Source organism: Canis lupus, chromosome 26 (assembly GCF_011100685.1).
Source record: "Canis lupus familiaris isolate Mischka breed German Shepherd chromosome 26, alternate assembly UU_Cfam_GSD_1.0, whole genome shotgun sequence".
Classification (NCBI taxonomy): Eukaryota; Metazoa; Chordata; class Mammalia; order Carnivora; family Canidae; genus Canis; species Canis lupus.
The window spans coordinates 15949663-15964870 of NC_049247.1; the positions used below are offsets into that span (position 1 = coordinate 15949663).

Below are 15208 nucleotides of genomic sequence, written 5' to 3' on the forward strand. Positions count from 1 at the left end.
CTCTTTCCTCTTTTTCATACAATGTGTGATGTAGGCGCCAAGAAGAGAGAGTTCTCCAGAAGTTCCATTCTTTCAACATTGTCTCGAATTTTGAAAAGGATATAGCAAAAATGAGACATCAAGCCTCCATGATAAAAGGGGATGCAGAAGAAATTGCAGACCACTGGTAAAGATCCTAAGAGCCAGATAAGATGGTCCTCGACATGGGTGGCGGGGGAACGGGCTGTTATTTAAAAAATCACATTTGATCCCATTATCCTTCAAGACTGTTAATGGCCACCAGCAGCAACCCCCCCCCCCCCACAAAAGGCAGTCAGGCAAGAACCCCTCAGTTCCTGATTTACAGAAAATCCAACAACTGTATGCTCCATATTTATCTTCTGTTTGATTCAGACTTGCAAATAAGGACTAATTTGTCAGCCCTTTGGGAGAGGCAGATGAGGCAAACCATCTAAACATTTCGACAAATTGTGAGGTCTCTGGGTCAATCCCTATATTCCCCCCAAATAATCTGACCCCTTAGGATATAAAACCAGGCAACCATGTCCTAGGAACACTGTGCCCTGGTATGGGGGTGATAGTATAGGTACAAAGCAACATGAATTGAGCAATTCCTGGGTGGTAGACACTACCTTAAGAAATTTTCCTGGGGCAGCCAGGGTGGCTCAGCAGTTTAGCACCACCTTCAGCCCAGGGCCTGATCCTGGAGACCCAGGATCGAGTCCCACATCAGGCTCCCTGCGTGGAGCCTGCTTCTCCTTCTGCCTGTGTCTCTGCCTCTCTCTGTGTGTGTCTCTCATGAATAAATAAAATTTTAGAAAAAAAATAAATTTTCCTAAATTATCTATTTTATTTCCCACAAAAATCCTGAAAGTTACATAGTAATCTCTGCTTTGTAAATAAGGAAACCTCAAGATTTAAACCCAGATTTAAACCCTTGTCTAACCCCAGTTGCTATGCTCATCTGCAATATAGAATTTGGAGTCTGCCATGAACCCCATCATGGCAGGGTGAGTAAATCAAGATCTAAGAGTAAGATGAGAAAGCCTAAAAATGTACCCAGAATCCCTTCATGATTTTAATAATGTGGAATGGGAGCTTACAAGAGACACAAATAAATATACACCACAAAATATAAAATACAAAGCTGTGCACATAGCCCAAAATTAGATGGTCAATTTCTTTTTTTTTTTTAAGATTTATTTATTCATGAGAGACACAGAGAGAGAGAGAGGCAGAGACATAGATGGAGAGAGAAGCAGGCTCCTTGCAAGGAGCCTAATGCAGGACTCAATCCTAGGACCCAGGATCACACCCTGATCCAAAGGCAGATGCTCAATCACTGAGCCATTCAGGCATCCCTGAATGATCAATTTCTTCATATTTCTCTACAATTGATTCATCTACATCAGGGGGGAGAATCCTTTTTTCTTTTTTAAAGCGATGTCATCCTCTGCCTTACACCCTGGTAACCTGAACCACCTCCAGGTTAGAATCTACCTTCTTGCTACCATCTCAAGAATGGATTACCAAACTACCCTCACACACTGTTGCAGCATTCAGAAAGGTTCTCAAAACTCACTGAAACATACAAAGCTGTGGTCCAAGCTTACTCACTCTCAAGGGTGAATATACACACTTCCCCTTCCTCATCCTCCTCCTTCATCTTGGGCATGAGAGCCCCTTGCATCCTGGTAGGGATTCCACAGATATGTCAGTGTCCTCCCTGGTCTGATTAACTCTCAAAAAAGAAGCTTCAAAAATCTCGGTGCCCCTTCCTTTGTTGTGGCTTTTCATATTGTCTGCTTGATAGAAAAACCAGAAATGCTTTAAAGCATGCCCTTAATTTGTTTTTTAATGAGATGCAGATCACGATCCAGGTTTTTACTACCCCTAAAAAACAAAAGACGTGCCTGACCTGTGAGCCCTTTATACTCAGGATGGAGGCTGCTCTCCCAAATAAAGATGATGCTGCCCTGGAGACATCACATGAGTGGTAGAAAGAGAAAGTGGGGATGTAGGACCTAAGATACTCAGACTCACGCCTCACGCCCTAGCAGCTTCCTAACTGGCCCTCTCTTCTTGGGTTTGCGAATTGAAGGTACTTTGATCTACTGTCCAAACTCCCTGAAGATCTGAAGAATTTCCGCCCTGCTAAAAAGATCCTGGCAAAACTGCAGAAGTTTGGAGAAAACCTGGACCTCAGGATTCGGCCCCGTGTCTTCCTGAAGGTGCTACAGGACCTGAGGATCTGGGAGCTGTGCTCTCCAGATATTGCTGTGGCTATCGAGGTAACTACCATGTTCTGTCTGCTTCGCACTATGCCTCTGGTGCCCTTTTTCAGTCAGTCATCTCTCAACATCTAGGCACTGTTTAAAAGCTGCAGACACAATTAAAAAGACATAAGGTCTCTGCCTCCACAGAGCTCATCATCTCGAACAGGCGAGGGATTACTACATGACCTTGGTGGTTCAACTCCAGGGGACATTATATTCTGTGTAAATGGTGCCCCCTGGGGAAACTTGGAGGCTTTGGAGAGACATAAATAAATAGGCAAGAAAATAAAATAAATAATGCAATCATAATAAGGAGCATTCTAAATCTCGCCTGTGGAGCATAGACCTCACCTGGGTGCTTTTTAGAAATGCAGAATCTGAGGCTTCAAACCATATCTACCAACTCACAGTCTACATTTAAATGAGGTCCCTGGTGATTTGTATGCACAATAAAGTTTAAGGAGAACTGATTTAAGGTAAATGTAGAGGGGACCTATCTTGACTAGGGCGATTAGGGAAGGTGACTTTTAAGCTGAAACAGAACTTGACTTATGGGAGGGATTCATTGGCAGTCAATGGGTTGAGAAGGAAGCAACCATGGAGGTGCAAGGTGGCAAGGAGATTGAAGAGGTCAGTCTGTGCAGAACTTTGAAATCAAGTGAAGGATTTAGGTCTTTAACTTGAGGCTGCAGGAAAGCCCCTGAATGGCTTTTAATGGTAGTTTATCATCACCACCCACTCTAGATGGTCCTAAGGCACCAAATGGTATCAGCAGATGGGGGAGAGTCACTTCCTTAATTCATCAGATGGCATACATACATTTCTTTTTAAGTCGGCTCCATGCCCAACCTGAAGCCCAATACAAGCATGAGATCGAGACCCGAGCTGAGATCAAGAGTCAGACACTTAATCAACTAAGCTACCCAGGTCCCCCAAATGGGCTTTCAATGTCTCAAGATAAAGATAGGAATCAAATGGTGGAATTCTCAGTCCTCTGGGTATTTTCATGCCAGGCTGGCACTCCCACAAGTTGACCTGGGTGTATTATATGGGTGCAAGGTCAGGAGTAAGAGAAGACAGATGACCCTGTGGACAAATTCATAGGTCCAGACTGCACTCCCAAAATCCCATGAGGCTCCTTCAGAAAAGAGTGATAGGCTAGTCCAAAACTAACTCAAGAGCAGCTGTCCACTCCCTACTTGCCATTTATGGGGTCCACCTTCCACCTGCCAGCTATGGGGGTATAGAAGAGGCAATCTCCAAGTGAGTAAGAGGAAGGGAGTATGGAGGCTCTGATGTGAGTTCATCACCCTGGCTAGTAAAACTTAGCATGCTCCTCTCCCAGTAAGAACATCACAGAATGTCCGATAGCCTGGATGTGGAGGTGTCTTAATCTAGAACCTGAATGAAACTACATTTTGTGTCTTAAAGCCTTTTCTGGAAGCAAGCTCATAGTTAGCATCAGTGCTCAAAAAGGTCTACAAACAAAAAAAAATGACTTCTTAAAAAGATATTAAGGATTAGGACAAAAAGAAAAATGCAGACAGCTGGGTTTTTTGCTCTCCACAAATTTCTCTGAGTCAACAGTAACAAAAAGGGGGCTTAAAATTAGTCTGCTGAGCCAGGAAGCTGGAAAGGGGTTCTTTTCTTCAGAGAACCATTCTCATCATGATGCTCTAGGCATTATGAATGCCTGAACAGTTAGAGGCATCCTGCGGCCACCAGCCTTAGTCACATATCTTCCAGGATTTTGGAGGTGGGACAGAAAAGGGAGTCTAGCTTTTAGATCACATCTGAAGTTGCCACTGCATCTGTCCCACAGTTTGTACGTGAACACATCATCCATATGTCTCAAGAGGATTATATCAACTGGCTGCAGAACCGGATCAATAGCCCTATCTGATCCCAAAGTCTCCGGGCATAGTCTAGAACTGGGTCAACCAGCTGTCCCAGTGGAGGAGAACTAGACTACACTGTATTCCTGCTTCTGGCTTATTGTCGTGGATACTCACTAGGATATATGAGGGTCTGACTTCTGGCAACATTCGAGAGGTAGATACTCCCAGGTGGAAACCCCTCAACCTTACACCACAGCCTCAAATCCCCACTTTCTGTTTCTCATTGGTCCAGCCTGACTCTACCTACTTCCTCTCCAGATGCCTTCACCTTACTCCTCCTCCTCAAATTCTGGTTAATATAATGAAGCTGAGTGTTTGATGTCTGGCTGGGAAAGAGAACTGCTGAATTTGGGTATGGTATTCAGATCCTAATAATAACCATGGTTACTATTTACTGGGTTTTTGTTATATAGTAGGCCCAGTGCTGGGTGAAATCATATGGCTTGATTATATCATTTAATCTCACAATAACTTGGCTTATTAAGTAGGGAATGATGATACTGCCCCCAATTCACACCATTGGAGCTACAGCTTATTTCTAAATATTACATATAGGCTATGGATGGATAGCTGGGTAGGTGGGTAGATGAATGGATGGGTGGGTGAGTAGGTGGATGGATGGATGGATGGATGGATGGATGGATGACACATTCCCCAACAAGGCAAATGGTGTACAAGAAAATCTCAGTCTTATCAGTCCTCGTATATTTTCTGGTGGTCTTGGTTGCACAAGGAAGCTTAACTTCCTGTCAACTCAAAATGTGTATGGACTCACTGCCTTTTACCTCTTTTCTCATTTTAGTTTTATGCTTACCCACATTCTCTCTAAGTTGTAGAACAGATAGTCATTTTAACTCTCACTGAGGGACAGCTGAATTAATGATGAAACAACTGGACTCCATTTGCTCCAATTCCCAGATTATCAGAGTACTCATATAGGCTGGCCTCCACATCTCTTCATGATAATCCAGAAGGGAGGGAGGAGAGCTAAACTGGCACTACTTGTCAGTCTAAGCAACAGCTTACTCTTCCATTCACCTAGTCAAGTCATTTACTCATGCATTCAATGACTGTTTATTGAGAGCCCAGTATGCATCAACCAAGTTCTAGGTTCTGAAGATATAGCAATGACTAAAGCAGATAAGGTCCCTGGGCAGAGGGACGGCACAGCATCACATGTCTCTTCACACTAACATCCTTTGTTTAGCATGGTACCTCAACAAGCCATCGAGGTGCAAAGGGGAGCTACTGCCTATAAGAAGTCTGCAAAGTTAAGAGACCCCACACCTCTTCGTATTAAATAGGAATTTGGGTGAGGGGGAGGTGAGCAGAAAGGAGGAGGTCCAAGAGAGAAAAAAAAGAGGAAGAAAGAAAGGGGGCTGAATAACAGAGTGAGAAGGAAACTTGGGGAAAAATCAACCAGTGGTTCCCAAGGTGGGGGGCTGGCTACAGGATCTCCTAGAACTATAAGCCAAACCAACCCCTCCACTACATCGCCTTAGATTGTCAGTAATTTCTGTCATATACTCACGTGTCCTCTGTGAGTGATGTTTTGAGGAAACAGGAAAAGAAGCTATGTTCTACATCTGGGTCTGTCTGGGGGCAAAGAAAGGGCTTAAGGGACTCAGCATTGAACACAATAAAGAATTGGAGCAGGAAGTCCAGTCCAAGACAGACTACTCTTCCACAAGCTCTCTAGATTTATAGAAATCTTGAATGCACATTTGGCTTCCCACTAGAAAGGGGATGGGACTCTGCCAAATTGACAGATATCTCATACATCTCTCAAATGTCAGGTGACATTTAATTACACTACAGCATCAGCGCAATGGTGTCAAAGCAGGTACAAGAACATCCCAGGGGACATCGGGCTAGAGGTGACAGGAGGGGGTGGGTCTCAACTCAGATTTGAGGTGTCAGGAAAGGTTTTCTAGGGAGGGTGATGACAGCTGTAAGAGGAGTAGGAGCCAGAGAAAGGTAAGCCAGACAAGGAGGAAGGGAAGAATGCTCCAGGTACAGAGAAGAGCATGTACAATGGCCTAGAGGCAAAAAGAAACTTGATGTCATTTGAGGAACTAAAATAACAAAGTCTGGCTAAACTATAAGATCAGGTTAGCAGGACAGGGAAATGGAGGAGAGAGGTAGAGACACATCTGGAGATGCTTTCTAAGGCCATGTTATAAGGTTAGGACCAACTTACTGGCAATAGGGAGCCATGGATGGATTCTGAGCAGGGGAATAATTAGACTTGTGTCCCAGAAAAAAGAAAAGGCTGTTGTATAAATGCAAGGCAGGAGGCAGGAAGCTAAGATAAGACTGCTGTGGTGATTGTAGGAAGAGCAATGGTAGTGGAAAAATCTCTTGAAAAGAATCAAAAGGGGATGGCTGGGTGGCTCAGCAGTTGAGTGTCTGCCTTTGGCTCAGGTCATGATCTCAGGGTCCCCACAAGGAGCCTCCTCCTCCCTCTGCCTATGTCTCTCTCTCTCTCTCTCTCTCTCTCTTTCTCTCATGAATCTTTTTTTTTTTAAGATTTATTTATTCATGAGAGACACAGAGAGAGAGAGAGAGAGAGAGAGAGAGGCAGAGACACCGGCAGAGAGAGAAGCAGGCTCCATGCAGGGAGCCCGATGTGGGACTCGATACCAGGTCTCCAGGATCATGCCCTGGGCTGAAGGCGGTGCTAAACTGCTGAGCCACCCAGGCTGCCCATGAATCTTTTGAAAAAAAAAAAAATCAACAGAACTTTGTGTGGTGGGTTACAAGTGGGCAGAAGGCAGAATGTCAGGAACCATGTCTGGTTTTCCAGCTTGACTCTCTGGATGGAAGATGGCATCTTTAATGTACCAGGAGAAAAGGAAGAAAAGAAAGTTTGGGACATTCTGTTTTAAGCATATGGAGTGGGACCATCGAATGGAAGAATCCAAAACTCAGGAGGGAGAGCCAAGGTGGAGATAGAAATAGGACATTAGCATTGCATGGACCATGATGGTTAACATAGGAAGAGGGAGGAGAGGTGAGGGGAGAGGGGAGGAGAGGAGAGAGTCCTTGAGGACAGAATGACAAAAGCATCATCAGCCCACTCACAATCTAACTCTGAGGGACCGCTTTGTTCCAGACACTGTAGAAAATGCTTGACACAGATTATCTCATTTCATCTTCAGGATCCTACAAGGCTGGGCTCACCTGCTTTACAGACGATGAAACAGAGCCTCCCAAAAGTGCCCTGCATTCATTTCCAACTCCCTCCCTTCCTCCATAGCTGCCCTCTCTGACCCCTGTCCTCATTGTATGAGACGAGGAGGTCATGAAAGTTATCTTTGTTTTGGAATCATACCCCAGGAACAGCTCTAATGGTGGGGATCCCTGACATTGTATTTACTTTTACTTACATTTGCACAGTTTGCAAATAAGATAATACTCCCATAATAGCTTATTGGATGCTTGCAGCATCCCTCTTAGGTGGGCACTGTTCTAATCCACATTTTACAAGCAAAGACCTAGGTCATTTGCCAACAGTCACACAGCCAGTAAGTGGCAGAGCCAAGTCCAGAATGTGTCCATCTTGGGCAGGGGAGATGCTTAAATCACAAGACACTGGGCCCTCCTGCTGGCCCCTTTCTGAGCCTAGTTCTCAGAGCTGTATCTCCATCTAGTGGTCAATATTAGCATTGCGCTCCCATCATGCTCGTCAGCAAAATTGGACCTTTTGCCAAAAAGGAAGAAGGCAAGCATTACCAGCTGCAAGAAGACCTACTCTGCTTAGACAAGGAGTATTTACTCAAACAAGGGAAGATATTTTACTGCTAAGATAGACTGGGGAGTCAGAGGAAAGAATACATCATCTCTCAGCTCCCAGGCTCAAAGAAGAGCCACACGTGGAGAAATAGTTGTGCTGTAAGCATCTTCCTCAGAATCATAATCAAACACCTACTGGTGTGCCAAGCTTGTGCCAGATGACCAGGATCCACTGTCCTGCTTCTCTGACCAAGCTGCCTGCATAGCTCTCATGAGAGCTTTTTAAACTGCATGTACCCTATAGAAGCTTTCTCTGTAAAGGAGCAGAGAATAAGTGTCTGTTGCTTATTCTTTTTACATATGTAGCCCTTTAAAAATGTAAAGGGCATTCTTCTACTGGAAGCTATATAAAACAGACTGCACCCAGATTTGGGTCATAGGCTATAATTTACTGACCCCTGCAAAAGCATCAAAATGAAGGAAGAAAGATAAGTTCCTTCCCCAAAACCTGAGACAGGGAGGACTGGTGAAAATAATACAGTAAATATGTAGACAAAGAGGTTTATGTTTTTTGCACCATTCATGATAGTTAGGGAATATTACATCTCCTTTAGGAAATGGAGAAAGGGAATGTATGTACATGTTAAAAATTGTCACACGGCAAAAGGACATTCACTAAATAGTATTTCTTTCCCCTCCAAACCTCAGACTCCACTCTCATCTAGACAGGTAATGCCACTGTGCTTAGTAGCTTGTGTATCTTCCAAAGTTACCCTGTGCATATACAAGCCAAAAACAAATTAAAATGGAGCATTTTACTGTGTGCTTATTGTATGCCAGATAAATGCCTTGTGTGTTAATCTCAGTTTATCCTGAGAGCAGCTCTATGAAGCTAGTATGACTCTGATATCAATAGTAGAGGAAACTGGGCATGTGGGTGGCTCTGACTGAGCACCTGCCTTTGGCTCAGGGCGTGAACCTGGGGTCCTGGGATCAAGTCTCACATCGGGTTCCTCTCAGGGAGCCTGCTTGTCCCTCTGCCTATATCTCTGCCTCTCTCTGTATGTCTCATGAATAAATAAATAAAATATTTTAAAAAACAGTAGAGGGAACTGGGGTGCAGAAAAGCCTAGGAACTTGCTCAAGGCTACATAGTTTGGGTGGATATCCATTTCTAACAGAAACAGTGAGCCTGGTATACAAACTCGTGCATGTTCACGTATGTTGGTGGTAATTTCACTTCCTATCTTCCTACTTTATATAAAGGAGGAAAGTGGCTGGAGTTTCACACTATGAAAACCAACAGCTGCACTGACATCACCATCCTGTCCTGACATTTCTTGTCATGGATCCCAGATCAGGAAGGACCTTGACCAAAAGCTATGACCAACTGTAAAGAGTAATATTGGAATAAAAGCCCAAGCTTATTTTAAAACCACTCCTGCAGCACTTCCCACTTTAACCAAACGACTCATTTCAGCCCCTGAGCCTCACACTGCATGGCTGAGGCTGAGTGTCCCCTCCGGTTTGGGGTCCCAGAGGTAGCCAGGGGAAGCCACATACAGATGAGGTACAATAAAAATTTAATAGAAGTGATAATTTTCTGAGTAACTTAGGCCAGGCACCATGTCATTAATTCATACGAATTTGCTGGCTGAATCCTTGTAATCACCCTAGGAGGTTGGCATTATTGTGTTTATTCTCATTTTCCAGATGAAAAAAGCTGAGGTTTAAGGGCAACTGGGTGGCTCAGTCAGTTAAGTGTCTGCCTTCGGCTCAGGTTATGATCCCAGAATCCTGAGATGGACCCCCACATCAGGCTCCCTGCTCAGCGGAGAGTCTGCTTCTCCCTCTGCCTCTGATCCTCCCTCAATTCATGCTCGCACTTTCTCTTGCTCACTCCCTCAAATAAATAATTAAATAATCTTTTAAAAAAATAATCAATCTAAACAGCCACACATGACTAGTGGCTACTACACTGAACAGTGCAGCTCTATAACATGGTATTTGGAGTTATCTGGACCTTCTCCTTTCATAGTAGCCACAGTTCTTTGAGAGTCACGGATTAATACACAAGAAGACAAAGATCCATCTGACTCAGTATCCAGGATCAGTGAATGGATGTCATAATGCTCCATGTCCACAGGAGCTACACTCTAGTAGATGTTTCAAGTAGAGGTCACAGGTTGGTGATCTATAGGCTAAATTGAACCTGGAGGTATGTTTCACTCACACAATTAAAAGTAGTTTCTGGGGCACCTGGGTGTCTCAGTAGGTTACGCATCTACCTTCGGCTCAGGTCATGATCTCAGAGTCCCGGGAATCAAGCCCTGCATCAGGCTCCCTGCTCAGCTGAGAGTCTGCTTCTCCCTCTGTCTCTCCCCGCTGCTCATTCTCTCTCCCACTCACTCTCTCTCTCTCAAATAAATAAAACCTTAAAAAAAAAAAAAAAGAAAAGAGAAAAGCTGAGGTTCAACAAGGTAAAATAGTTTACCCAAGTCACATACCTTCAAGCAATGGATCCAGAGTTCAATTTCTGATTGTCTTTAAATTTTGCAATATTGCTTTAACTATATTATACTGTCTCTCTACTTACATAGAGGTTTTTGTGTTGGGATTCAAATTAGCCATCTTTTGACGGGGATCAGAGCCACAGCTTTAATGATAATAAATTTTAAGAACTGTCAAAGGACGTTTGTTCACATCCATTAATACTATATGATCTTCAAAGCAATCCTCTGAGATGTGTAAAGCAGACCTTACATTTCAATGACAAGACACACTCAGTAACTTGAAATTTAGACTTGCCTCTCTTACCCTCAAGCTTTCTCCACCTTACTGTCCTGAGAGACTGAGCACAGGAACCACATTGGCTCACACTGGGGGGACAAAGTTCTTTCAATTCTAGTCTCAAAATAGCTCCCAAAATGTTTGTTTATTTGTTTATTGTCTGTCTCTCCAATTAAATTTAGGTCTGTGAAGACAAGGATTGAATCTGCTTTATTCATCAATATATTCCAAGCACATATCATAGGACTCCTGACATCAAATGGATAGATGGATGGATAGATGGATGGTTGGATGGATGGATGGTTGGGTGGACAGATCGATGGTTAGATGGATGGGTGAGTAGATATATAGGTAGATAAATAGTTGGGTGGATGAAGGAAGAAAGGAAGAATGAGTAGACAGATGGATGGAGGGATGGATAGATGGATGAATGACCAAGAGAGGAACCATCATCAAGGTCAGCTTCATCAGAGTTCTTCAGATATCTGCTGCCTTCTGCGAAATATGGATGTCCACAAGGAGGCAGATATGCAAGACTATCCATCCTGACAAAGCTGGGGACTAATGGTATATAGAAATAAACATGAAGTTTAGTGTAATATAGAAATAAACATGAACTTTAGTGTAGTGTTTTGTAATGCAAAACCAGCACAAACACTTCTACTACCATGACCCACCAGGTTGATGAGACTAGAACTGAGGCATTCCATTTACCTCAGATTTTTTAAAGTGACAAAAATATACTTTCAGATCTTAGGAGATTACTATTAAGCAGCAGCATATTTAGGCTCTCCCATGACTAATCCTAAATCAGCAAATACCCTCCAACCATTCTTTTCCCAATACATTTTCCCTGTTGCTGTGAAAAGTCTTTCCCACTTGCCCTTCAAGACTATATCCATTAATATTAATGCTACCTAACAGCCAGTTTCCATTCTTCCTTTGCTAAATAAAAGAGTCCTGATTTTGTACAGGTATCTACTCATCCTCTGCATGTGAACCAGGGTAATCCCTGATTGGTCAAAATCCATACTGGTAATCCCATACCCCATGACAGGATTGAATTATAAATGATCATGTGACCAATGAGTTTTACCAATGAAATGCAAAAGGAAGCTTCTGAAAAAGGCTTCTTTCTCCTTAAAGGTAGACATAGGGCAGCCTGGGTGGCTCAGCGGTTTAGCATCACCTTCAGCTCAGGGCATGATCCTGGGACCTGGGATTGAGTTCTGCGTCGGGCTCCCTGCATTGGAGCCTGCTTCTCCCTCTGCATGTGTCTCTGCCTCTCTCTGTGTTTCTCATGAATAAATCTTTTTTTTTTTTTTTTTAAAGGCAGACATAGAGGAAAACAGTCTTTTGTCTCCTGGAGGTTATCACAAAGGTCCAGAATTGTTCAGGCATCTTGTTGCCATTGGGGGGCAGAGCCAAGAGAATTACATTGGTTTGGACTTTTTGCAATGTGAGAAGATACAGCCTCTCATTTTTCTAGGTAGTTGAGTCCCGGTTTTCTGTTACTTACAGTTGAAAGCACTCCCTTAGAAGAACTAAGCATATTAGCATTATCATTCTTCTCACTTAACCAACATCTGCTCTCTTAGTGGCCATTTGAATGACAATGCCCTCCTTCACAAATTTCAGAGAAAGTCTTTGGCTCTTTTAAGCAACATGTCATCATGCCAAAGAGAATCCAGATTTGCTATCTGGGGCTCCACAAAAAGGCAACATGTCTTCCAAATACAGAAGTTAACTAAGCCAGAACCTTTTCTGAAGATTTAAACTCTTGTCAAAAATGTGAAATTCTTCTCACCAAAGAACTGGAGTTTGGAGGACATGATAGGGCACTTAATGAGTACCTTCATTCCCAAAGTCCCCAAAAACCTAGGAATAGAGGGGGGGAAGAAAAACTGGAAATTAGGGCAAATTTTCAACTTTACATTGATTTGAAGAGGGTGTTCCTAGGAGCAGATATGTGAAGGTAGAGAATGATTCAAATTAATTGAAAAACAAGTCCTGGAGATTGCAACATGGAAGAAAGGAGCTCAGGGAAGGAAAGCAGTGATTTGGTGGGTGGGAAGTCAGTGGGCAGCTCAATGATGTTCAAGAAGTGTTTGAACCAGGTGAGATCTTGTCATCTACTTGGGCTCAAGTATTGATTGAACACCTACCTACCTGTGCCAGGCATGTGAGAGATGCCAGAGGTATAAAAATAGAGACACCTAGACCCTATCCTCCAGGGTTAGATGCAGAAAGCTTAAATGCAGAAGGGTTAAATGATGGTCCTATAGCATGGTTGTCGGATGGTTAAAAGAGAAGATCTTGGTGTTAGACTGAAAAAGTTCAGATCCAAATTGTGCTCTCACTAGCTGCATGACTTCCAGAGGTATCTTCACTTCTATGTATGTCATCTGTAAAATGGCTATACCACTAAGGAATCAATAAGACAGCACGTGTAAAGCCTCCAGCTCATGGTAAGAACTCAATACATATTAGCTATGACAACATTGGTGGTGGCGACAGAGAAAGTGGTGCAAATGGAGCACACAGAAGCTGCCTCTTCAATAGGGCAAGTCAAGGAAGGTATACCAAGGTCAAGAAAGGTGCATCAGTCACTGTCTTTAGACATAAGCAATAAAATCTGATTCTGGCTAATTTAACCCTGAGTTTTTACAATGCTACCTCCAAGAACTTATGTTCTGATTGCCAAAAGCCTCACTCATATGATCATAACCAAGCTCCCAGAAAGGCTGAGAAAGCAAGTTTGGACTTTTCATCTTTTATAATAGGAGGAAGATTCATCTTATAAAATGCAAGATTCTCAAAAAGAAAGATGCTAGCCACAGAAAAAGTAAAAATGTCTTCTAGAGAAAGCTTCCTGGAATAAGTACCATCTCAGCTGAGCTGAAACCAATCCACAATTCATATTTTATCAATGATGAAAATGAGGCACAGAGGGGTGGACTTTTCCAAGGCCAAAGCTTTGGGAGGAAGAAAGATGAGGAGTAGAAATAGAGAGAAGCAGGGTTCAGGGAGAGATACCAGAAGAGACTTCTCATAGGGCTATGGGAGGAAAATGCTGTTAAATCCTAGATGGAAGTGGATATTGAATCCACAAGTGGTGGCACCAGAAGAGAACAGTAGACTGGTCAAGCCTGGGAAGAAGTTGAGACCCAGCATAGTAGAATGTTGTATAATTATTTGTTCTTTATCTCCAGTTCCCTGGAGGGAGCCTCTAAACCCTTGAAAGTTCCCAGATGACAGGAGTATCTTGGTTACTCACAGTAAGCCCCTTGGACCATACCTGAGTTTATGCAAATGAAGTGCCCCCACGGTGGGCCCCTAAATAGTTTTTTTTAGACTTGGTGCTGGCCATATCAGAGAGACCAACCATGTGATCAGAGGATTGGAGCTTTGAGGCATATGATATCAGTCTGTTGTCCAGATGCTCAGGGGCTGGAGATCCAGTTCAGCCACAGGACCAATGATTCAATCATTAACTCAATCATTAATAAACCCTAATAAAAACTCTGAGTGCCTGGAGCTCCAGGGAGCTTCCCTTATTGGTAATCATACACTGACGTGCTGAAAGGGTGATGCTTCTTGAGGACATGGACACTTCACAATTGGGACCCTCCCAGACCTCATCCTATGAAAGTCCTAATTTAGAAGGTCTTGATTTGTACCTCTTCTAATAAAACCGTGAACATAATTATCACACTTTTCTGAATTCTAGGAGTTGTTCTAGTAAATTGCTGCACCTGAGGGGCTGTGGGAACCCCCAAATTGTAGCCTGTTAGTCGGAAATGTAGGTGACTTCTGGGGACCCCTGAACTTGTGGATGATACCTTAAAGGCATTCTTGTTGGGAACCGTGTCCTTAGCCTGTGAGATTTGACTCAGTTCTGAGTAATTAGTATCACAATTACACTGCAAGGAGAAATATATAATCCAGGCAAAGGACCATATTGTTCTAACACTGTGGTTGAGCCTCTGTCAAGGAAAGTCATTCAAAAATGTGGAAAACGTGCATAGTTTGTGCCTGCGCATACTATTTTCTTTAGATAGCAGCCCCTTCTCCTTGATTCTTATGCAGAGCTTCAACCCTGATACCAACTATACTCATGTGACCAAGACCTGACCAATCCAAGTATTATATTTACCCAATCACAGCAAATGATTCAAGCATGGTCACCCAAGGTAATCCAAAAAAGTCAAACCCTGAATTTCCTCCAGAATCGGTGAGAACAAAGCATTTTCTTCTGGAATTGTGGACTATAAGGAAAAAATAAGCCTAGAGCTTCTTGGAGCCACTCCATACAGAGACACTGCCAGCAAAGAGAGAAAAATCAAGCTGAGAGTAAGAGGGAGGTTAAATCTTGGTAACTTCATTAGAGCATCTGTTTCTAGCCAGACCTTTGAAATGTTTAGCTGTGGAGGCCAACCAATTCTCTTTTCTGCATAAGCTAGATTCAGTCTGGTTTCCTTCACTTACAACAAAAAGATCCAATGAATC

At 43.1% G+C, this 15208-nt stretch overlaps 1 protein-coding gene across 10 annotated transcripts in view; it reads left to right on the forward strand.

Moving 5' to 3' along the window:
* The window catches only part of CCDC60 (coiled-coil domain containing 60), a 171953-nt gene that overhangs the window by 146911 nt on the left and 9834 nt on the right, over positions 1 to 15208 (forward strand). For 5 of the 10 annotated variants that reach the window (XM_038575270.1, XM_038575273.1, XM_038575274.1 and 2 more), the window contains 3 exons: positions 35 to 166; positions 2102 to 2291; positions 4099 to 4493. In XM_038575270.1, coding sequence (XP_038431198.1) covers positions 35 to 166; positions 2102 to 2291; positions 4099 to 4179 — 403 coding nt within the window. In that variant the 3' untranslated portion in view covers positions 4180 to 4493. Of the gene's footprint in view, positions 1 to 34; positions 167 to 2101; positions 2292 to 4098; positions 4527 to 10881; positions 11035 to 15208 lie in introns of those variants that run through there. The other 5 variants (XR_005379259.1, XR_005379261.1, XR_005379258.1 and 2 more) reach the window with 4 other exon arrangements.